Source organism: Schistocerca nitens, chromosome 1, assembly GCF_023898315.1.
Source record: "Schistocerca nitens isolate TAMUIC-IGC-003100 chromosome 1, iqSchNite1.1, whole genome shotgun sequence".
Lineage (NCBI taxonomy): Eukaryota > Metazoa > Arthropoda > Insecta > Orthoptera > Acrididae > Schistocerca > Schistocerca nitens.
The window spans coordinates 499,742,103-499,767,198 of NC_064614.1; the positions used below are offsets into that span (position 1 = coordinate 499,742,103).

Below are 25,096 nucleotides of genomic sequence, written 5' to 3' on the forward strand. Positions count from 1 at the left end.
ACACAATAAGGGATCCTCCTCGAAACATTAGCCCACTGTTCGACCGCCCTTGTAGCATGTTGATGACTCCACTCTAGACGTTCCCTTCTGTGAAGATATATTGCAGGTACACATACAGCAGATCTGTGGTAATAAAGGCCACTCTGCTGAAGCCTTCTGTACACTGTTTGCCTCAATACAACACATCCAGGGAAGCTGCGAGGTCAGATGCCAGTTGCAGTGCAGTACTAAGGCGGTACCATCGTGCCCTTACAACCAATTAACGGTCCTCTATTTCTGATGTCACACATTGTCGGCCCTTGTCCTCGTCTTCAGGATACAGTTTTGGTCTCTATAAACTGCCGCTACATGCGAGAAACAACATAACAATTCACATTAAGCCATCTGGCCACATCAGTTTGTGACTGTCCTGCTTCCATTCTTCCTATGGACACCCACAGCAGTCTCGTAGGCATCTTATCTGTGCCACACTGCAACATCTGTGATAAGTGTACACAGTGACTGTGGATGTGGTACTACCCGGCAAACAATAACCCATTGGATAGGTGCCCTGATGTCATCATTGGCGTCATCGTCAGTTGACTGGAATGCTACTACCTGGCAAACAATACCCCATTTGATAGGTGCCCTGATGTCATCATCATTGGCGTCATCGTCAGTTGACTGGAATGCTATCTTCCCTGCAAAACACAATCGAAGGGACATTTGTTGACAGTTCGTATGATTATGTCCGAATTAGAGATAGAATGGGACACCACTCTGGGCAGTATATGTTACATCTAGTATCTTTTTAATATCTCTCATTCACATTAATTTATAGGACCACACAATATCCTCACAAATATTAATTAATAGTTAGTTCACATTACTCGATATTCATATACAGAGCAAGGCAGAAATACTGTAATAAATAAATAAATAAATAAATAAATATTCACTCATTTGAAGGCAAATAAACATATACCAAAATAAGGAACAAAAAAATCCTTTATAAAAATCATAAACATAAATTAGTTCTCAACCCAAAGATTGGTTTGACTGTACAGTGCTTTGCAACAACCAATTTTAGGAGGAAGTATGTGCTTGTTTCCCCTAGAGTGGCTCATCTACCCAGTACAGACATCCTCAACTAAAATTCAAATAAAATAAAGGAGGCATCAAAGAAAGTGTCCAGTTTTCACAGAAAACAATTGCTTCTCAGACTGTACCAGTTACATTCAGGGTGCATACATACGACAGGAAAGCTCTCCGAAATTACGTTCATAATGAAAAGAATGAGTTAGATCCAATCAAGGAAAACATGACAATGCAGATATCATGCCCTAAGATCACATATTTCACATCTTGGAGGATCTGGAAGGTTCGCATACTGCTCATGTGCCAGGAAAGCCATCAAGTCTGCAAATAATAGTGTCTTCCGATAGTCAGTCAACCTCTGTGTCATCTGTAATACATTTGGTCATGAGTGCAGCATATTTTGACTCATCATGCTGTGTGCAGTGTGGGCTGTCCGCAGTAAAGCACTTCATCAACAGTTGCATGATGTGTATTAACAGCTGCCTCACACGAACATATGGTTTTGACACTGGAATCTCCTTTTATAGTAAAGATTAGTGCAATTCCTAGTGTGATACACAGTTTGAATTGTAATCAATCTGCCAAGTATAAAATGTAATATAAATAGGTATTATATTGTGACTGGGTGCATATTCCTTTTTGTCATCAATTCCAATGACAGCGATAGCTGAAAAGCATAAAACTGTATAAGGAGCTACCTGTGAGAGGTGTTCAATATACAATGCAAAACTTTTTTTCTGAAAGTGGGTTGGTTTTATTCAGGATTCCAATACACCATATTATTTCACACACTTTTGGTTACAAAACTCTATTTTTCAACATAATCTCCATTCAATGTGACAGTCTTTTGCCACTTTACTGGGAGGGCCTGTACACCTGCATGGTGCCACTATTCTGGTCAACAGTGAAGACAACATCTTGCTGCATCAATAAGTTCCCCATCACACAAGTATTGCTTCCCACAGGATTCATCCTTCATTGGGCCAAACAGATGGAAGTCAGAAGGTGCGAGATCCGGGCTGTAGGGTGGGTGAGGAAGAGCAGTCCAATGAACAATGAAATTTTTTTAAGCTCTTCTCAGGTGATCCCTTGCATTGTCATGGAGAAGGAGAAGTTCGTTTGCATTTTTGTGGTGATGAACATGCTGAACTCGTTTCTTCAATTTCCTGTGGGTTGCACAAAATACTTTAAGAGTTGATTGTTGTACCATGAGGGAGGACATCGAATAAAATAACTCCTTCAGAGTCCCAGAAGACCATCATCATGACTTAAGTGGCTGAGGGTGCAGCTTTGGACTTTTTCTTTAGAGGAGAGGTATCTGCACATTCCAACATTAAAGGAGTCACAGCTTTGTGCAGCCGGCCAGCACATAGGAGATCGGACAGTTTTGCGCGAGCATGTTGTGATGGTGACAGGTGCCCTACCCAATGGCTCACCACTTTGTTCACTGCCAGGTCTCTGTAGACATTCTGCAGGTGCCTATGAATATCAGTGATGCTCTGGTTTTCCACCAAAAGAAACTAAGTAACAATCATTGCTTGGAATGTATCTCCATTACAGACACCATTCTGAAGGCTATATATAGCATATCCACCTACTAAAACTTAATGAAACTATAGGGGCTGAAGCAGGAACATTCCATGATGTCCCACAACAAACTCCGCATTTTCTCAACCAAAATTTGGCATGAAAAAAAACTATGAATGAGAAAAAATCTCTTTGATTGAACATTGGTTTTAAAATCTAGATATGGGAAGGTAGCATACAGTTATGATACTTTTCCATATTGAACTTCTTTTATACTTCTACTATTTTTCTTTGTTCATGTGCACAATTTTTCAATTACACCACTGGCATAAAATTGTAATGCCATTAGGGATAGCAAATAACACATCATTCTACTAACTGTGTGGGTATAGCACAGTAATGGTATGTCACTCCACGATGCTTCTACTCTATGCCAGAATTCATCAAACACAGTGTCTGGCAAGTTGTGACATGCCAGTCTCTCACCCACGCATAACCAGATGTTTTCAGTGAGTGAGAGATCTGGAGAATGTGAACGCTAGGGCAACGATCCGATCAGGATAACACAAGAAAACATCAACAGAGACCTTGAAGACAGGGCACAGGAGCTGACCTTGACAACATCACAAATATCACTCTTGCTATCCAAATTACCAGCTATGCAAACAAGAGATGATGTGCTGTGTACATAATAGCACTCCATATTATCATACCTGCTGCTGGGCCCTTATGACAATGACAAATGTAATCTGGCAATCTTTATTCCCCTTGAAGCCTTCATACACAGGTATGTCTACTGTGAAGGTGTACTGATACTAGTGTTTGTGCATGGCTATCAACCTCTATCTATTGACACATCAGGAGACTGCACAACAATGGTAGCCATCATTACAGTCCATTGTGCTCAAGAGGTCATTGCACTGTCTATGTGGATGCTATCTTGCTGTAAACAAGCCCATTTCCGGACTCGAGATATGTGACATGGTTGTACAATCCTGCATGGACAAGTGAATACTATGTATATTCTCATGGACCAAAGTTGTGTGGGGCCACTGATTTCCTGTGAGACATTGAATAAGGCCCTTGTGATCACAACAGTTCCATATTCACATGACAGTCGTCATGGGATCCTGACCTATGATGAGCAGCAACAACATGTAACGATAAACCACTGTCTTCATAGACCGCGACCCAGCCCTGTCGAGTTCCAACACATACTGGTTGATTTTTCTGCTCACACAAGGTGTAACACAACTCTCTCGCAGATTACTAATATCCTAATGTGATTTATGAATGAGTAACTCATTCCATAACATTTTTCTTGTATACAGAATGTAGACAGTGTCATTCAAACCTACTTTGAACAGCTGTGCTAAAATTCTGTTCTAACTAATTGTACAGATAAGCATGCACTACACTTAATGTCAATTTGATGTTTGTTGCATGCCATCTTCATGTTAGTGCAATTTTAATGCCCAGCAGAATAATTTGGCTTTGTAGCCACTGTTTATATCTATCCTTCTGAATGTGTGCAGTTCTGGCTGAAGAGGATTTTTAAGTGAGTTCAGTGAGTATACATTGTGTAGAATACTCCAAATGCCCTACATACTTTTAACTCCTTGGACAAAAAGATGAACTGTCTTTGGTCAGTGTATATGTGTTTTACAAGTGCTCTAATTTGCATCATCGTTAGAGTCTGCGCAAGATACAGTGACCGATGAGCAGTGACCAATTTGCATCCAGAGCACTTGGCAAGATCATTCGTGTGTTTGGAAAGGGAGGCCGACAGTGTTTGCTCCCTTTTGGTTAGTTGGTGATACAGAACTGAGGCGCATGCTCTGCAATTTTCACGAACAATTTTACAGAAACAATCCAGTAAAAAAAATTTATTTTTGCATTACTTATAGCTTTATATATCAGCTTCAAAATCATAAGCCCATCATTTTGTTAATGATCATAGTTATTATGATATTTGTATGTAAGTAAGTCACTGGGCCAAATTCAGAAAAGATTGCAATGAAAAACAGGAGCCACTATGATTTTGGATTTGGTTCATGTAACATAGTATGTTGTGTATGAAATTTAGCTGACATTGAATTTTTCTTTCGACTTGGGTGGAGATCTCTATCTGTCAACTATCTCGAGAAAATTGATCTGATGTAGCATACTCGTTTGTGATCATACACGCCAGTAATACAGCTAGAGTGAAATATCCACAACATTCCTCACATTTCATGAATGGTTTGAGATACTGACATGAGATTTTGGCACGTGCTAGCACGCAAAGAGGAACATATTTTGCCACATGGTTATTAAGCAGGACTTCATTATCTACTGTATTATTCCACTGACCACAGACTCTTTCGATAAAAGAATGTAATTTTTAAGGGCTACGGACACCTGGTGAAACAAGAAATGCTACGGGTTTTGGAACAATGTAAGTGAAGACATTTCACATTTATTTCTGCATTGAGGATGTGCTTTTTCATAAGCTATTGACCTTACTTTTCCCCACTTCCGCACTTAATAAACCACTGTTTCAGAATTCTCTCACAATTGCATCTGCACTGTGTTTTGGCAAAAGAAACAAATTTTAACATGGCAACATGAAAAATGTGTAGGTTTTACTCAAAATTTGCCACTCATAATGCTTCTCTGAAAGTTACAAATGGTTAACAAGTCAAGTGAAAATAAATCACTATTTCTGTTGCATTTTCAGTGGAATTCTTTTCAGATACTAACAAAAGCAGAGATGACAGTAGATCTTTCTGGATGGCCACCATGCAAGTATGGGTGTGGAGGGGTTCCACTTAATATTTAGAAAATATGTGAGTGTTGGCTTCAGTTTAGAACAGCACTTGCCCTGCAGCTCTCAAAATTTCCCCTACAGCATTGCCTGTAACCCGTACTATTGCCACTCTCCTAATGCATGTCCTGCCAACTGCACGTTTACCGGCTATGTTATTCTGTGCTCACTCAACATGTTGGAAATTCAAGAGATCAAAGAAATTTAGTGTCCTCATGCTCTACGCTGAATGGTGTGTTGAACAAAGCAAATACCTCTTCAACATTAGTTTCATGCCGTCAGAAAACAAAAATATGATATCAACATCATCCAGAAGTTGTGTTGAACAAAGCAAATACCTCTTCAACATTAGTTTCATGCCGTCAGAAAACAAAAATATGATATCAACATCATCCAGAAGTATACTACTATATTTTAAAGCCTATTTTTTCCTTGGAAAAACTAAATATCTGGTTTTGTTGTGGTCTTCAGTCCTTAGACTGCTTTGATGCAGCTCTCCATGCTACCCTATCCTGTGCAAGCTTCTTCATCTCCCAGTACCTACTGCAACCTACATCCTTCAGAATCTGCTTGGTGTATTCATCTCTTGGTTTTCCTCTATGATTTTTACCCTCCACACTGCCCTCCAACACTAAATTGGTGATCCTTTGATGCCTCAGAACATGTCCTACCAACCGACCCCTTCTTCTAGTCAAGTTGTGCCACAAACTTCTCTTCTCCCCAATCCTATTCAACACCTCCTCATTAGTTATGTGATCTACCCATCTAATCTTCAGCATTCTTCTGTAGCACCACATTTCAAAAGCTTCTATTCTCTTCTTGTCCAAACTAATTATCGTCCATGTTTCACTTCCATACATGGCTACACTCCATACAAATACTTTCAGAAACGACTTCCTGACACTTAAATCTATACTTGATGTTAAGAAATTTCTCTTCTTCAGGAACGCTTTCTTTGCCATTGCCAGTCTAGATTTGATATCCTCTCTACTTCGACCATCATCAGTTATTTTGCTCCCCAAATAACAAAACTCCTTTACTACTTTAAGTGTCTCATTTCCTAATCTAATCCCCTCAGCATCACCCGACTTAATTCAACTACATTCCATTATCCTCGTTTTGCTTTTGTTGATGTTCATCTTATATCCTCCTTTCAAGACACTATCCATTCCGTTCAACTGCTCTTCCAAGTCCTTTGCTGTCTCTGGCAGAATTACAATGTCATCAGCGAAGCTCAAAGTTTTTATTTTTTCTCCATGGACTTTAATACCTACTCCGAATTTTTCTTTTGTTTCCTTCACTGCTTGCTCAATATACAGATTGAATAACATCGGGGAGAGGCTACAACCCTGTCTCACTCCCTTCCCAACCACTGCTTCCCTTTCATATCCCTTGACTCTTATAACGGCCATCTGGTTTCTGTACAAATTGTAAATAGGCTTTTGCTCCATTTATTTTACCCCTGCCACCTTCAGAATTTGAAAGAGAGTATTCCAGTCAACATTGTCACAAGCTTTCTCTAAGTCTACAAATGCTAGAAATGTAGGTTTGCCTTCCCTTAATCCAGCTTCTAAGATAAGTCGTAGGGTCAGTATTGCCTCACGTGTTGCAATATTTCTACGGAATCCAAACTGATCTTCCCCAAGGTCGGCTTCTACCAGTTTTTCCATTCGTCTGTAAAGAATTCGTGTTAGTATTTTGCATCCGTGACTTATTAAACTGATAGTTCGGTAATTTTCACATCTGTCAGCACCTGCTTTCTTTGGGATTGGAATTATTATATTCTTCTTAAAGTCTGGGGGTATTTCGCATGTCTCATACATCTTGCTCACCAGGTGGTAGAGTTTTGTCAGGACTGGCTCTCCCAAGGCCGTCAGTAGTTCTAATGAAATGTTGTCTACTCCGGGGGCCTTGTTTCGACTCAGGTCTTTCAGTGCTCTGTCAAAATCTTCACACAGTATCGTATCTCTCATTTCATCTTCATCTACATCCTCTTCCATTTCCATAATATTGTTCTCAAGTACATCACACTTGTATAGACCCTCTATATATTCCTTCCCCCTTTCTGATTTCCCTTCTTTGCTTAGAACTGGGTTTCCATCTGAGCTCTTGATATTCATACAAGTGGTTCTCTGTTATCCAAAGGTCTCTTTAATTTTCCTGTAGGCAGTATCTACCTCACCCCTAGTGAGATAAGCTTCTACATCCTTACATTTGTCCTCTAGCCATCCCTGCTTAGCCATTTTGCACTTCCTTTCGATCTCATTTTTGAGACGTTTGTATTCCTTTTTGCCTGCTTCATTTACCGCATTTTTACATTTTTTCCTCTCATCAATCAAATTCAATATTTCTTCTGTTACCCAAGGATTTCTACTAGCCCTCGTCTTTTTACCTACTAGATCCTCTGCTGCCTTCACTACTTCATCTCTCAAAGCTACCCATTCTTCTTCTACTGTATTCTTCTTCTACTGTATTTCTTTGCCCCATTCCTGTCAGTTGTTCCCTTATGCTCTCCCTGAAACTCTGTACAACCTCTGGTTTAGTCAGTTTACCCAGGTCCCATCTTCTTAAATTCTCACCTTTTTGGAGTTTCTTCAGTTGTAATCTACAGTTCATAACCAATAGATTGCGGTCAAGAGTCCACATGTGTCCCTGGAAATGTCTTACAATTTAAACCTCGTTCCTAAATCTCTGTCTTACCATTATATAATCTATCTGAAACCTGTCAGTATCTCCAGGCTTCTTGCATGTATACAACCTTCTTTTATGATTCTTGAACCAAGTGTTAGCTATGATTAAGTTGTGCTCTGTGCAAAATTCTATCAGGCAGCTTCCTCTTTAATTTCTTAGCCCCAATCCATATTCACCTACTACGCATACTTCTCTCCCTTTTCCTACTACCGAATTCCAGTCACCCATGACTATTAAATTTTCGTCTCCCTTAAATTTTCGTCTCCCTTCACTACCTGAATAATTTCTTTTATCTCATTATACTATTCATCAATTTCTTCATCATCTGCAGAGCTAGTTGGCATATAAACTTGTACTACTGTGGTAGGCACGGGCTTTGTGTCTATGTTGGCCACAATAATGCGTTCACTATGCTGTTGGTAGTAGCTTACCCGCACTCCTATTTTTTTATTCATTATTAAACCTACTCCTGCGTTACCCTTATTTGATTTTGTGTTTATAACCCTGTATTTGCCTGACCAAAAGTCTTGTTCCTCCTGCCAGCAAACTTCACTAATTCCTACTATATCTAACTTTAATCTATCCATTTCCCTTTTTAAAGTTTCTAACCTACCTGCTCGATTAAAGGATCTGACATTCCACGCTCCGATCCATAGAACGCCAGTTTTCTTTCTCCTGATAACGACGGCCTCCTGAGTAGTCCCCGCCTGGAGATCCAAATGGGGGACTATTTTACCTCCGGAATATTTTACCCAAGAGGACGCCATCATCATTTAAACATACAGTAAAGCTGCATGCCCTCGGGAAAAATTACGGCTGTAGTTTCCCCTTGCTTTCAGCTGTTCACAGTACCAGCACAGCAAGGCCATTTTGGTTAGTGTTACAAGGCCAGATCAGTCAATCGTCCAGACTGTTGCCCCTGCAGCTACCGAAAAGGCTGCTGCCCCTCTTCAGGAACCACATGTTTGTCTGGCCTCTCAACAGATACCCCTCTGTTGTGGTTGCACCTATGGTACGGCCATCTGTATCGCTGAGGCACGCAAGCCTCAGCAATACAGTTGTCCCCACCAACGGCAAGGTCCATGGCTCTTGGGGGGAACGCTAAATATCTATCTGAGATGATTGAATGTAGGGGAAGCAGGTCCCAGACTCAGATTTATTAGTACATCTCAATGAAAAGTTAATTTGTGTACAGGTGGGCCTACCAAAAAATTCCTGTTTGACCAATTCTCCAGAATTTTTCAACAATCTAGCATCCCAAATTTGTTGAACTATCAGAAGGGATAGCAAGTATTCAGAGAGAAGCTGTGTGGTGCATTTAGTAACTGGCAAGAATGGCACAGAAATGCTCAACAAATTGCAGTTGGGGACAACAAGAAAAGCAATTTACATTATGGAACAGTATACTAACAATATTCTGAGGGCCCAAAGTCTGACAAATGTAAAGACACGATACTCCGTCCAAGCTATGTATTTCACAATGATTAAAATAATTAGAGAAATACAGGCTTATTAAGAAGGAGTACCAACAATCTTCCATCCCATTTATCATCCTCAAACAAAATAGGGAGTATAGACATATTCTGTAAATGGTAAATAAAAATGAAAGAGGAAGAGACAGAAGTCAGTAAGTCTCCCTTGACCTTTGGTTCTTGATGACTTTTCCAAACGCTCCCCATTTCCTAAGCCTCGTCAGTCTTTTTTATTCATCCCTCTTTCTTCCCCTTCAACCTTTCTGCCAGAAGAAGGAGCCACTGGTTTGGAAAGCTTTCAAATGTTCTTAACCTCTATATTTACGTGTATTCTCCTGCTGACACTTGGTGGTACACTTCTTAAAGAAAAACGTTAAGGATCATACACACAGTTGCAGAAGGGAAAGAAGAGTCATTCCAAAATATGGACCAGAAAAATAAAAAAGCACAAAGAAAGATTCAAATAGTTTATTCCAAACCATTTCCTAAACTTTGTGTTGACTTTTCCTTACCTTCAGCATTATCTGTAAATCCTTTCGTTTTCTCATCACTCATGTTTATTCCAATACAACATGGCGAGAATTTAAAATGCTATACACTGAACAATATTTTTAAATATACTCTTCCACCGAAAATATTTTCAGCGTAAATTTTAACTTTCATTTTAAACAGGTGCCCATTTGTATTTTCAAATAAGACCGTGTAGTATGTCAATCAGGGTGAAGTACAGCAAAAACATTTATTTACTGGAGATGGTTACTTTTTAACATGTACATCTGAGAAAAATAGGTATACTGACATCATAAGTGAAAGGAAAGATGTGTTCATATAAGAAGACAGCAGTAATAATAACAAGAGTTCACCCACAAAAGCCAGAAGTCTTGGGCAGTGAAAACATAGTATCTTTCCAAGTGTTTAAGAGGTGAAAAGATACTTTTAAAATTAGGCACCATATTTCAATAACGCACTGCTATCAAAACAACTGGTAACATTGGACTGGAAGAACTGACGGAGCCAGTGTGAGAGAACTGGGGAACTGTATTCGGGTGAAAAATCAAACTGTGTGTCGCACTATAGCAAAGTATACGTGAGTTTCATATTTCATATTCGTCCTGGATGATGTTCTGTGCTCCAACTGTGGCCAAAATTATAGTCCGGGGGAGGCGGGGCGCGTTACATCTATGACAAGAGTACTGATGAATAAAACTTTCCTTCATGCAATGGTCCTTGAAAAAACTGTGGTCCTCATTCCAAATACCTGCAAGTGTAGCTGCAGAGGAAACCAATTTTTCACTGTCAAACTGAATAAACATTTGCACATGGCCTAAGATAATGAAAAGGGCATTTATAATGTTTGTTTGTAACAAAAAATAACAGTATGACAACCTCATCCTTCAAATTTGAAAGAGGTGTCACTGAAATTTAAAACAATGATGTTAATGTACTTGCTAAATGCAGATCCCTGTTATGTGTAAACAACAAACCTGAAACATGGTGTCCATCACTGGCAAAATTCAATAAGATCCTTCATTATTGTCAAAAGAAATTTTGCTTTGGTGACATTAGTAAGCTGAGGACAGAAAATTGCACAAATTCAAAGACTGTAAATGGCTGCAAGAATTCTGTCATTGTAGAACAAGAAACATAATTGTAAATTCTGGTGGTTCTTGTTGGGATGACACTTCATAACTACTTCTACATCCTAGCATATGTCCACAGTGAATACAAGTGACATGAAATTTGTGATAGGTCATCCAGAAAAAAAAATTACTGTTGTGAGGACACAATAACTTATATTTGTGGTGTTGTAAGACAACTGCTTTAGCTAAGAATATGTACTGTTTGCATTTTGTTGTAAGCGGTACATAATTGATATAGTCATTTCATGTAACATTCAAGCCATGATTAATTGTTCAAATGGATGAATGCTGCAGCAGATTAGAACACAAAATCTATGAGATTTACAGAGACAAATCACAACGTAAACCAATGACTCACAGATGGGCAACACTGCTTGATATAGAGCATGTATGTTTTCACAATGAAAACAAAGTGACACAGAAATTGGTCAAAAGGACCTAAGAAGCAAAAACTGGAGAAATGGATTTTTCAATAAGGGCAATAATCTGTCACATGCTGGCTAACATCTCACACGGCAAAATTATACACCAGTGTACAAATCTGAACAAGCTGACTATAATCTGTTCATCATAAGAATAAACCTGATGTAAACAAACATAAACATGATGACTGGTCAGAAGCCGTAGCACACACACACTGGTGTTGTTACGCTCTTGGAAGTAGGTCCTACTTAGGTATTAGATATATTATTACTAAGTTACGATAAATGAATCTTTATGATATTGACAGCCATCAACGTTTTTCTTAATCACACTTCAGCTTCATTGTTTTTATTTCAAAAATCGTGTACAGCCACAGCCTCTGCAGTGTTGTGCTCTGATTGTCGCACTGTTAATGCGCAGAATTAAAACGGCTGAGGCTGCTTTCTGTTCCATAGTGAAATATGCTGTGGAATATGGTAAAGTGCTGAGACATAGGTTGTTCATGATGTTTTTCATAAACTTATGGAGGTACTTGGCTTTGAAGTTTTCCCACCCACTGTATGTAACACATCTGATGTAATTATTCACTTGCCCCGTATGTGTAGGGCAGTCGGTAGCGTACTGGAATGTTAGCCAAGTACAGATTAAGCTTCGTTGGTTCAAGTCTCCCCAGTTTCATTTTTTTTTTTTTCTCGTTCAACTTGAAATACCTACATCTCTTTACTGTATTGTTAAATGATGATGGCGTCCTCTTGGGTAAAATATTCCGGAGGTAAAATAGTCCCCCATTCGGATCTCAGGGCGGGGACTACTCAGGAGGACGTCATTATCAGGAGAAAGAAAACTGGTGTTCTACAGATCGGAGCGTGGAATGTCAGATCCCTTAATTGGGCAGGTAGGTTAGAAACTTTAAAAAGGGAAATGGATAGGTTAAAGTTAGATATAATGGGAATTAGTGAAGTTCGGTGGCAGGAGGAACAAGACTTTTGGTCAGGTGAATACACAGTTATAAATACAAAATCAAATAAGGGTAATGCAGGAGTAGGTTTAATAATGAATAAAAAAATAGGAGTGCGGGTAAGCTACTACCAACAGCATAGTGAACGCATTATTGTGGCCAACATAGACACAAAGCCCGTGCCTACCACAGTAGTACAAGTTTATATGCCAACTAGCTCTGCAGATGATGAAGAAATTGATGAATAGTATAATGAGATAAAAGAAATTATTCAGGTAGTGAAGGGCGACGAAAATTTAATAGTCATGGGTGACTGGAATTCGAGTGTAGGAAAAGGGAGAGAAGGAAACGTAGTAGGTGAATATGGATTGGGGGGAAGAAATGAAAGAGGAAGCCGCCTTGTAGAATTTTGCACAGAGCGTAACTTAATCATAGCTAACACTTGGTTTAAGAATCATGATAGAAGGTTGTATACATGGAAGAAACCCGGAGATACTAAAAGGTATCAGACAGATTATATAATGGTAAGACAGAGATTTAGGAACCAGGTTTTAAATTGTAAGACATTTCCAGGGGCAGATGTGGACTCTGACCACAATTTATTGGTTATGAACTGTAGATTAAAACTGAAGAAACTGAAAAAGGTGGGAATTTAAGGAGATGGGACCTGGATAAATTGAAAGAACCAGAGGCTGTAGAGTGTTTCAGGAAGAGCATTAGGACACGATTGACAAGAATGGGGAAAGAAATGCAGTAGAAGAAGAATGGGTAGCTTTGAGAGATGAAATAGTGAAAGCAGCAGAGGATCAAGGAGGTAAAAAGACGAGGGCTAGTAGAAATCCTTGGGTAACAGAAGAAATATTGAATTTAATTGATGAAAGGAGAAAATATAAAAATGCAGTAAATGAAGCAGGCAAAAAGGAATACAAACGACTCAAAAATGAGATCGACAGGAAGTGCAAAATGGCTATGCAGGGATGGCTAGAGGATAAATGTAAGGATGTAGAGGCTTTTCTCACTAGGGGTAAGATAGATATTGCCTACAGGAAAATTAAAGAGACCCTTGGAGAAAAGAGAGCCACTTGTATGAATATCAAGAGCTCAGATGGAAACCCAGTTCTAAGCAAAGAAGGGAAGGCAGAAAGGTGGAAGGAGTATACAGAAGGTCTATACAAGGGCGATGTACTTGAGGACAATATTATGGTTCAAATGGCTCTGAGCACTATGGGACTCAACTACTGAGGTCATTAGTCCCCTAGAACTTAGAACTAGTTAAACCTAACTAACCTAAGGACATCATACACATCCATGCCCGAGGCAGGATTCGAACCTGCGACCGTAGCGGTCTCGCGGTTCCAGACTGCAGCGCCAGAACCGCGCGGCCACTTCGGCCGGCTACAATATTATGGAAATGGAAGAGGATGTAGATGAAGATGAAATGGGAGATACGATACTGCGTGAAGAGTTTGACAGAGCACTAAAAGACCTGAGTCGAAACAAGGCCCCAGGAGAGCCAGTCCTGACAAAAGCATACCATCTGGTGAGCAAGATGTACGAGACAGGCGAAATACCCTCAGACTTCAAGAAGAATATAATAATTCCAATCCCAAAGAAAACAGGTGTTGACAGGTGTGAAAATTACCGAACTATCAGTTTAATAAGTCACAGCTGCAAAATACTAACGCAAATTCTTTACAGACGAATGGAAAAACTGGTAGAAGCCGATCTCGGGGAAGATCAGTTTGGAACACGTGAGGCAATACTGACCCTACGACTTATCTTAGAAGAAAGATTAAGGAAAGGCAAACCTACGTTTCTAGCATTTGTAGACTTAGAGAAAGCTTTTGACAATGTTGACTGGAATACTCTCTTTCAAATTCTGAAGGTGGCAGGGGTAAAACACAGGGAGCGAAAGGTTATTTACAATTTGTACAGAAACCAATTGGCAGATATAAGTGACGAGGGACATGAAAGGGAAGCAGTGGTTGGGAAGGGAGTGAGACAGGGTTGTAGCCTCTCCCCAATGTTATTCAATCTGTATATTGAGCAAGCAGTGAAGGAAACAAAAGAAAAATTCGTAGTAGGTATTAAAACCCATGGAGAAGAAATAAGAACTTTGAGGTTCGCCGATGACATTGTAATTCTGTCAGAGACTGTAAAGATCTTGGAAGAGCAGTTGAACGGAAATGGACAGTGTCTTGAAAGGAGGATATAAGATGAACATCAACAAAAGCAAATCAAGGACAATGGAATGTAGTCAAATTAAGTCGGGTGATGCTGAGGGAATTAGATTAGGAAATGAGACACTTAAAGTAGTGAAGGAGTTTTGCTATTTGGGGAGCAAAATAACTGATGATGGTCGAAGTAGAGAGGATATAAAATGTAGACTGGCAATGGCAAGGAAAGCGTTTCTGAAGAAGAGAAATTTGTTAACATCGAGTATAGATTTAAGTGTCAGGAGGTCGTTTCTGAAAGTATTTGTATGGAGTGTAGCCATGTATGGAAGTGAAACGTGGACAATAAATAGTTTGGACAAGAAGAGAATAGAAGCTTTCGAAATGTGGTGCTACAGAAGATTGCTGAAGATTAGATGGGTAGATCACGTAACTAATGAGGAGGTATTGAGATTAGATGGGTAGATCACATAACTAATGAGGAGATATTGAGTAGAATTGGGGAGAAGAGGAGTTTGTGGCACAACTTGACATGAAGAAGGGATCGGTTAGTAGGACATGTTCTGAGGCATCAAGGGATCAGAAATTTAGCACTGGAGGACTGCCTGGAGGGTAAAAATCATAGAGGGAGACCAAGAGATGAATACACTAAGCAGATTCAGAAGGATGTAGGCTGCAGTAGGTACTGGGAGATGAAGAAGCTTGCACAGGATAGAGTAGCATGGAGAGCTGCATCAAACCAGTCTCAGGACTGAAGACCACAACAACAACAACAACATCTCATAATTAGAAAATCATCATCATTTTTAATGAACAATGTGTTTCTTCTTGTTTCTAATTACATATTGGATGCGAAATTCCTGCTTTCATTTCAAATACAAATTCTTAATTATCCGTGTTTTATGAAAGACTTCATAAAAGTTGCTTAAAATAAGACACCATAACCATTTAATGTTTTAACACAAAAATGAATAAGCAAATCCTCTTTATTTACACTATTCCATTGTTTTATACCACAGAGGTAGATAAGTATCGTAGAAATACGAAAAACAATCATTTTCACAGCATCGAGCACATCATACAAATACTGCATTTTTACATTTGCTAATGTACTAGTACAATATGAACCTAAAAGAACTGATCTGGAGCCAAGTTGCGGGGTTTGGCCCAAGAAGTAACAAGTCTGTTAAGCTGCCAGACGTAATGTAACTAACGCATGCAGCATTTTCACATGTCACTGCCAAACGCTGGCGGGATATAGAACGGCTCCTTGTAAAAGAAGAAGAGAATATGCGGCGCCTGGTTGGCTTTGTGGATTCTGTTGTTGATAGGCTCGTTATCAATGTAGCAGGTGACACTTGCAGAACTGAAATGTATTTCTCGGATTTGGATAAGGAAGGAGCTAGGAGATTACCAGATGACTGACTGTAATTAATACCTTCAGTGGTTTCAGTATTCAACAGTACGGTGAAATCCCTGCCGTATGCTTTTGCATTACACACAGCTCTCACACAAAAATTACCCTATGTTTAAGTTAGAAATTTTTCATCACTCTTGTTTGTAATTAGAGTACTATGTCAGGTGAGAATGAATGCATTTTATGCTTTTTGTCTGGTCACCTGAGAAGTGTGTGGTAGTGCTGGAGTTTCTCCAAATATTATTTCAGTCTCTTTAAAAATTAAATGACATTCGAAGGTATATTGTTTCTTTGCTCATCTCTTTTTACATCTGAACTGCAACTCACATCACTGCAAGTTAGTTGGACTGTGCTGCCCAAGTTTAATGTGCCGGTAAAGCTGTTGTCCCACATTATCACTCAATCTATGTGCATGTAACACAGCACAAAATGTATCCTTTAGATCGTACTTGACTGTAATGTTCACAACTTGGCTTCTGCACCATGTGAAACGAAATCCAATGAGATTCAAGTAAATGCGGAAGAATACATGACGTAATGTTTAGATCAGGTTTATTCTTATGATGAATAGAGTATAGCCCTAGTGTTTTTGACATCTGAATTAAAGGAGTATGTAACTACAATATCACACACAGACCACAAAGCTCAATTATTTGATGTTTGTTGATGGACAAGTGCTAAGTGTAACATTCAAATAACTCATTCATGTAGCTGCTTTCATGGATGAGGGCATCAACAACAGCCATAGCTTACATCTGTGGTGTGACAAAAATCCAAATGTCATTCGAAACAATATTTTCTGTGTCACTACTATGTAAACTTTAAGTATGATGTGGTATGTAATTAGTTAGTTAGGTCCATTGCCCTAACTAACTTTCTTACAGAACACAATAAGCACACTTCCTGCAAAGTTAATTGCCACTGTTATTGGATAAGGTTCCTTTCACTACAGGGGTGGGCATTTTCTTTCTGCACATTTTAACCACTAGATAATGTATAATCTAAATGTAACATTTCTCAGACCTGACTTCAATACATTTTTATATGTGTGGATGGATGGAAAATGAAGTTATAGGAAAAAACTAACACAAGGCAGAATTTGCCACAAAACAGAATAACAAGTGCACCGAAAGATACTCAGAATAACTAAGTGTAACACCGTGATGAGATGTGAAGCGTTATTTTTAAAAAATAACCTATTCTGTTCTAAACCATTCATGTTATTTCTGCTGACTGGGTGCACATTGCACTTGTGCCAGTGAGAATATCGGAGATGGGGCTACACTAGGCATGGTCTACATAACAACAGGACTAGGAGAGGAAGATTGATGGGGTTTACTTACTGAGAGTATAGCAGGAGGGTGTGGGACCACAGATGGTCAAATACCTGTCACTGTGGTTTTACAATAAACCATGCAACAGACTCCCCTGCCTTAGATGCAACTCAACTAATTTAAAGATTTCTTCACTGAGTACAGAGAAGAGAGAATGTACCACACCAGAGTTCACAATGATCAGAGAAATTTGCTAGGAATCATCTTTCTTCATAAGAATGCACAGTCTATTAAAAATAAAGTACACCAGCTTGAAGCTGAATTACAGTCTTTGAGCAGCATTGTGGTATGCATTACAGAGCACTGGTGCAAAAGAAAATCAAACACAGCATATAATGCATATGTGGTATGAAGGTGCAAGTTGCTACTGTAGAACTACTTTAAATGATGGGCTATCGTGTATTTATATCAGAATTAGCACGCATCTTTAAGTTAGAAATGATCTGATCACACTTAATGTAGATAAACATGGCAGCCACTGAAATAACAAAGCTAATCATTCTGCATGCGTACCATTCACCTATTTGTAGAGCTGACACTTTCTTTAACAAATCTCAGCACAAAATGCTGAATAATATGTGGAGACATGAATACTAATGCAGGTTTACAGGTGTTCTGGGCAGAGGCGAATCCAGGGGGGAAGACAGGGTGGCTATAGGGCTGCAACTGCAGCCTTCCCAGACCTAAAAAAATGTAGCTTTGTTTACTCTACAGAATTCAGAGACAGTGCAGTGATATAGGTGACTCAGTTTTTCACGTGGACTGAGAGGAATCGTGGCAAGTGTAAAGGCTTGAAGTCAGCTTTCCAGCCAATTTGGAGTTGGTGCAAGGGGCATAGCAACAAGTTTACAGTGCTGGAGTCACCAGTAAATGTAGTTCACGGGTGCAGCAATGATGAGAAAAACTGTGTTCACATCAAAGAATATTGTACAACAAGGACCAATTGAATGAGGCAGCGCAGTTGTTCATACGCTGATCTCATATTCAGGAAAGCATACTTCCAAGGGAGGATCGCAAAATAACACAAAATAATTTTTTTCTCCCCTGATATTTCAGCTTGAATGTTGAAATTTCTTGACAATATAATCTGAAGTCTGTGCTACACAAAATATTTTGCTTTCATACGCAGCTCTAGCGAGAGAAGCCTGAACATGGCGTGCATGCTACTGTCAACTTGTGAATAGTGGAGAAGTGTAATCTGATATTTGTGGGCCAAAGGGCATAAACTGAGTGAAATTCACAGGGATATGCGTGATATGTATGGGGACAACTGTGTGGACTGTATCAGTGTCTCCGGATGGTGTGCATTCTTTCAAGATCTCTCTAAGGTTCACAAGGCTCGAGAGCCTTGTGAACCTTAGTGATTTGCCATGCTCAGCGCAGCTGGTAACAGCTGCAACACCACAGAATATCAGAGCCATTGAGGCAGCAATTTTGAACAACCAGCATTTGGAAATGTGAACATTATCGCAACAGTTCAACATTTCCTATGGTGCAGTGTGTGATACTGATCATGAGACACTGAGAAACTTCGTAAAGTCAGTGCTCACTGGGTGCCTAAGTGAGTGACTGATGCCAAGCTTGGATCACTTAACACATTACGCTGCAGAAGGGCATCATCAGGAATCATCACTGGTAATGAGTCATGGGAGTATCACTAAACACTGAAAACCAAGCACGCCTCTTTGGAGTGGAAACATAATGGTTCACCAGTACGAAAAAAAATTCAAAGTGCCTCAGTCTGATAGGGAACTGTTTGTGATAGTGTTCTGGGATAGGCATCATGTGTTACTCGTGGGTTTTGCTGAACAGGAGACCAACGTGAATGATGCAGCCTACATGAAAACTTTGGTTCAGTTGTATCACACCCTTTATGACAAATACCACAACATTAATGCAGACAGTGTCAAACTTCTTCATGACAATGCTCGCCCCCATGTTGCTGCCGCTGTTTTTGAAAAAACTGCCAAATTTGGTTGTAAGGTGCTGCCAGCATCCTCCATACAGTCCGTCTTTTACTATCAGATGTTCATCTGTTTGGTCCCATGAAGAAATTCTTGGCCGGCCAACACTTTGCAACATATGTGGCAATGAATCAGCAGTCCACTGATGGCTGTACTCCAACCAAATAGACTTCTCTAAAAAGAGCATATTGAAACTGGTACCACGATGGGAGAAATGTGTTGAGAAAATTTGTGATTATGTACAAAAAATAGGTAAAAGATGTAAGTACATTTGTGATATTTTTCTTTTTGTCGCCTATTAAGCTTCTTGGCAGTAAAATTATTACACATTACTTCCCTCATAGATTCTGCGCATGCGTGTATAATTTTTTTAGCCGCTTATTGTCAGTGTATTATGATGACAAGTCCAATATCATTGTAAAGATGATTCCTGGATGAATAAATAAATAATAACAATAATAATAATAATAATAATAATAATAATAATACTGTTTCAGTAAGTTATCTGTGCATTCTTGCTCATTATTGTGAGATTTTTTTATGAACAATATTCAAACAGCTATAACTTTGCAAAAACTGGGAATTATATTTCTAAGAATTGTTACATTTCAAGTTGTTCTGAAATATTTACCACACTTCCTGAAAATGCTGTATTTAATTTCCAACCCAAGTATGATGAAATATGCAAATACCTGTTACGATCTAAAAGCCTGCAAGCATGAAATAAAATAAGAACAGTGAAATTAGGTAAACAGATCAACTGGGATGAAATGAAGGAAGGTGCAATCACCTGAAATAATATTAGTGGAATCCATTCCACCTGCAGTATCATGAATGTGTAGTGACAACTGAAAACTTGCGCCAATCCAGGACTACAACCCAAATTTCCTGTTTTTCATGGGCAGCCACCTTAACAATTAGCTACGTGAGCATGGCTCCAGGCCTGGTTCAAACTTTCATTGTACTCACAGCTCAGAGAAGGAAACATGACTGAGGATGAATTTTTCAGTCAGGTGTGGAAGCATGCAAAATAGCCTAGGCATGTTTCTGTGAACTGCTCACCAAGATTCTGCTAAGTCTGTTACTGTCTACAAGGTAAACATCAAGGTAAATATTCATAAGCTCTTTTACAACACAGTACAGTGTACTCTAGGTTGTCCACGGTAATTGGCAACTTGAAAATCATGGATAATTGAATTCCGCAGATAACCAACACTTAAAGTACATGGTAATGTATTAGAGTTGTTCAAAAACAAAAATTAATCACAATGTCATAATTAAAATCACTCAAATAATGTTTAAAATAAATTCTATTTTATTTATCATATTACGCGTGAGAATACAGAACTTACAAAGCATAGAGTGGCAAGTCAGTTTCACATTACACTGCACTACTTTGAAACAAAATATTCTTGAATTGATTTCTGTCTCAAGGAGGTACACCTTCTTTTACATAACATGCTATGAATTTTGCACAACACCAACTTGTCAGAAAGGGGATCATGTCCTTGCTGTTCCAGGCTGTCCAATAACCCTTCAGCCCATTCAAGTGCTGATGCATGACTGATTACTGTTTCTGGAATTAGACAAATGTTGTTGTCTTTGTCACTGTCATTCCCCCCCTCAGATTTCCCTTGTACTTGGTAACAGTAGCAATGTCACTCAACATCCCATGACCTAGTTCTATGCGGTCCACATCAAACAATTCAGAAAAACCTTCTTTGTCAAGTTTCACACCCCAGAGTACTTTTCAAAACAGCAGCTAACATTCTCTGTGTGTTCCACATCAAATCAAACAGAAATACTTTCTTTGTCAAGTTTCACACTCTGGAGTACTTTTCAAAACAGGAGCTAATGTTGCTAATGAGTGGTCTTCTTCATCATTGGAATCACCAATTTCATCAATTTCAGGATTAATGTTTTTCCATGAATTGGCTGTGGCTGATTGTTTTACCTTAGACTACACCTTCCACACTTCATAAATTGCAAAGTCAATTGTTTCCAAAATGTTTGAAGACTGCTGCCTTCATCAATAAATTTTTGTAGCAGATTTCCTCCATATATTTTCTTCATGGCAGCACTGACACCATGAACTATTGGCTGAATTAAAGCTGTCACATTAGGTGGTAAGTATTTTACAAATATCATCCTGTTATCCAATTTCAGAGCAAATTCACTCAGATGCAAGCAGGTAGACCCTTCAAAGTTAAATGTTCTCGGACCTGTAGCATGGAGCACTTATGGAACCATGTTTGAAATATTCTGCAGTCCATTCAGGTCTCTTTCTGGTGAAAATAATGGACACATACATGTAATTTCTTTTTCTTTGAAACAGCAGTTTTTTTCACTTTACCTATTATACCAAACTTAACTTTAAATGATCTTATATCATTAGCACAATACAACACAGTTATCCTTTCTTTATTTGATTTATAACCAGGCACACTACACTCTGTCTCGAAAGCTTAAGTCTTTGTTGGTAGACACTTCCAAAACAGCCCAGTTTCGCCCTTGTTGTTTATTTGCTCCAGCTCTAAATTTTCTCATACAATACACTCATGGGAATCATAACAAAATTCAGAAGCAACCTTATTATCTGCTTTTAGCTTTCCTCCTCAGATGGCAATCTCCTGGATACAATGACACTGTTTAAATCTACTTAGCCAGCTAGAAGATGCATTAAAATGTCCTTCAATCCCCAAGGTTTTGAAGAAAAACTGGGCCTGTTTGGCACTTATTGGGCCAGATACTAGTGTCCCCTCTGTTCTTTTCTGCTGAAACCATTACAGCTTGGCTTTATCCAGTTCTGTGTTTGTAGATATTTTCATAGCCTTTCACTTTGACAAACCTTGAAATGAGTCAGACATGCTAGGAAATTTGTTTTTCCAAATGTCACAGATCACAATTTCACCCACATTGTAAATCAGTTCCAGATTCCACGTATCAATACTGTCTTCTTCAAGTTTGTGTATTATCTCCAGCTTCTGCTGTACTGTTAGCACAACACATTTTCACATTTCAGACATTGTTCAGCACTAACAGAAATCAAATGACTACAGTATTCACCACAGCAATGCAATCCAGCACTTGAGGTGTTAGAGCAGCACACTGTTAACTAGTGTTGTAACGTGACATTATCATTCATTGGCAACTGCTCCAACATAAAAGAAAAATTTTCAGCAACTATAAAAGAACTGGGAGAAATAGGCTGCAGGTAATCTGCAAAGCGGATAATAATTGAGAGTTTGCTGTACCAATAAGTTGTGCATAGATAAACAATTCTGCACTGTTATAATTTATTTCATGTTCTTCGGCAATCCAACATTTTGCTACAGTTGACATACTGAAATACAAGAGCTATATATGATTCTAGTGTTACATTTTGGAGTGTGAATACTGTCTTGTCAACATGTGCTATGCTACATTTGGAAGGAATAAGGTAAATGCCTAGCCTGAGAAAGCCATGATGATCAATCACAAGGAGCAGTTCATAGCCTCAACTGGAGAGCAAATATGCATTGCAGACAATAAATAAATCAATATAGAAGATTTCAAGAGAATAACACACAGAAAAGTGCCTTTCACCTACTCATAGACTAACATAACGCAAAGCAGTGCATGCCACAGAGTGAGAGAGAGAGAGAGAGAGAGAGAGAGAGAGAGTGTGTGTGTGTGTGTGTGTGTGTGTGTGTGTGTGTGTGTGTGCGTGTAGCTATCTTGTCTATTGGCACATGAGTGGGCAACCATATTGCGCGTGTTCGTGTATCAGACATTTCATGTGCCACCAATTTATGTCAAAGAATCATGAAAGTTCTGTAATTTCATCTGACCTGTACTCAGGAACTATACAAAAGTGCAAATATTGTCCTTAATCATGTCTTAATATGTCAATTTATGATTTTAATTCTGATAACAATGCCCTATATACATGTATACAGGAAAATGCCTGAATTATGGATCGCACATAAGAATGAAGTAATTACTGATCTTGACTATATGAACTGTGTGTGCCTCTCCCACCTCCAATAAACAACTTTCAGTGATAGGCTTTCCCAGTCCATTACCTGTTGAATATATTTCCTGAGTTCTTCTCCTGGACTAACAGAATGCTGCTTGTTTTCCTGTACTCTGTACGTAAGTTGGTCTTCTTTACTAAAAGGCTCATCATCTACAGTCGATGCTGCACTTGATGTAGGAAGAGTCAATGGAGGGATATCAGAGTGATATGCCTCCTGGAAAGCTGCGGCATTTTTAACGGTATCCAACATCTTTGCAAACTGGTACTGTGAATGGAGAACAAAAGAATACACACAACATTACGTCTTATTTTTTCAACATATGCACCCGTCTTTCTCAGTTGCTACTTAAATAACCTTTATCTTGTTGATTAGAATAGCTAATAACTATTGCTATTTTTTCAATCAAATTTTATTTTTTGTCCTTAACGAAACATGATTTGTTTACAGCTAAGTGCTTTAAGCTCTTCAGTTATCTCTCTCTCTCTCTCTCTCTCTCTCTCTCTCTCCCCCCCCCCCCCCCCCCCCTATATTTTATGTATTTCATTGATTCTTCTGTTAGCATGTACACACACAAAATTTCTTGTACAGATATTTGCACTGAGCTGCATTTTGTAGTTACTGCACTTATCCCAGCTCTCAGTGTAATGACACACAGCTCAGTGTCAACATTTATAAAAGGAAGTGAGAGTCTGGAAATGCTAATAAAAGAGCAAATTAAGATAGATCAAATAGAAAACATAGATCAAATAACACAAACCACTGAAGATGTATAAAACAATAAAATGAAATTTCAGAAGCAAAAGTAAAATTCAGTTGCAAAAGATAAGTAGCATAATAATTTTACCTGACAGATGAACAACACAACACCTTGCGTATCATTCTTCCACATGCAGCAGATTAGGAATACCAACCCTACAGAATGATGTAAACAACAACACAAAACAATTACAGATGAATAAGCTTTACACAATTTCTTGCTTGCACAGAGAATAATAAACACCACAGAGAAGAAAGGCTGCAGAAAGATTGCACATGCACCAAACAAAAATAAATGTTCAGGATGCTCAATCAAGAAAGAGAAATAAAATAAACAAACAGGTACTGACAATGAAATCATGTGTTGTATATGTGAATGGCTGTGACTGCAACATTTTTCATTTTTTCTTCTTCTCTGCAGTCTTGGCTTGTGAGTGTGTACTACTGCAGTATGTTGTTGATTATTCACATGCAAACACTAAACATAATATTACAATGTCTGTAGCTTATTTGGAGTATAACTCAAACCAGTATTTAACAGGTCAGAGCCCTGTACCTTACTTGTCAGATTACAACAAAGATTATCGGCAACTGAATTCACAAATAATAGGGTATTCCTAATATCTCTGCACATTGAACGTAAGTAAAAGTAACCATTCAATAGTGGGCCAAAAGGGTCAAGACAAACACTAATAAGTGAGAATATTTTCTTCTTACACCAATAACTGTTGTTCCCACTTATGGAGCTTATTTCTCAGCAATATTACCTGTTTTACATACCAATCTAAGAAGTCAGTTGCATAGCTGGTGAGTAGGAGCTTTTTATCATTTAAACATG

The 25,096-nt window shown here is 38.8% G+C and overlaps 1 protein-coding gene across 2 annotated transcripts in view; it reads right to left on the reverse strand.

Moving 5' to 3' along the window:
- Nucleotides 1-25,096, reverse strand: part of LOC126252813 (uncharacterized) — a 253,837-nt gene that overhangs the window by 26,019 nt on the left and 202,722 nt on the right. For both annotated transcript variants that reach the window (XM_049953758.1, XM_049953765.1), the window contains exon 12: nt 23,548-23,766. In XM_049953758.1, the coding sequence (XP_049809715.1) occupies nt 23,548-23,766 (219 nt within the window). The remainder of the gene's footprint in view (nt 1-23,547; nt 23,767-25,096) is intronic.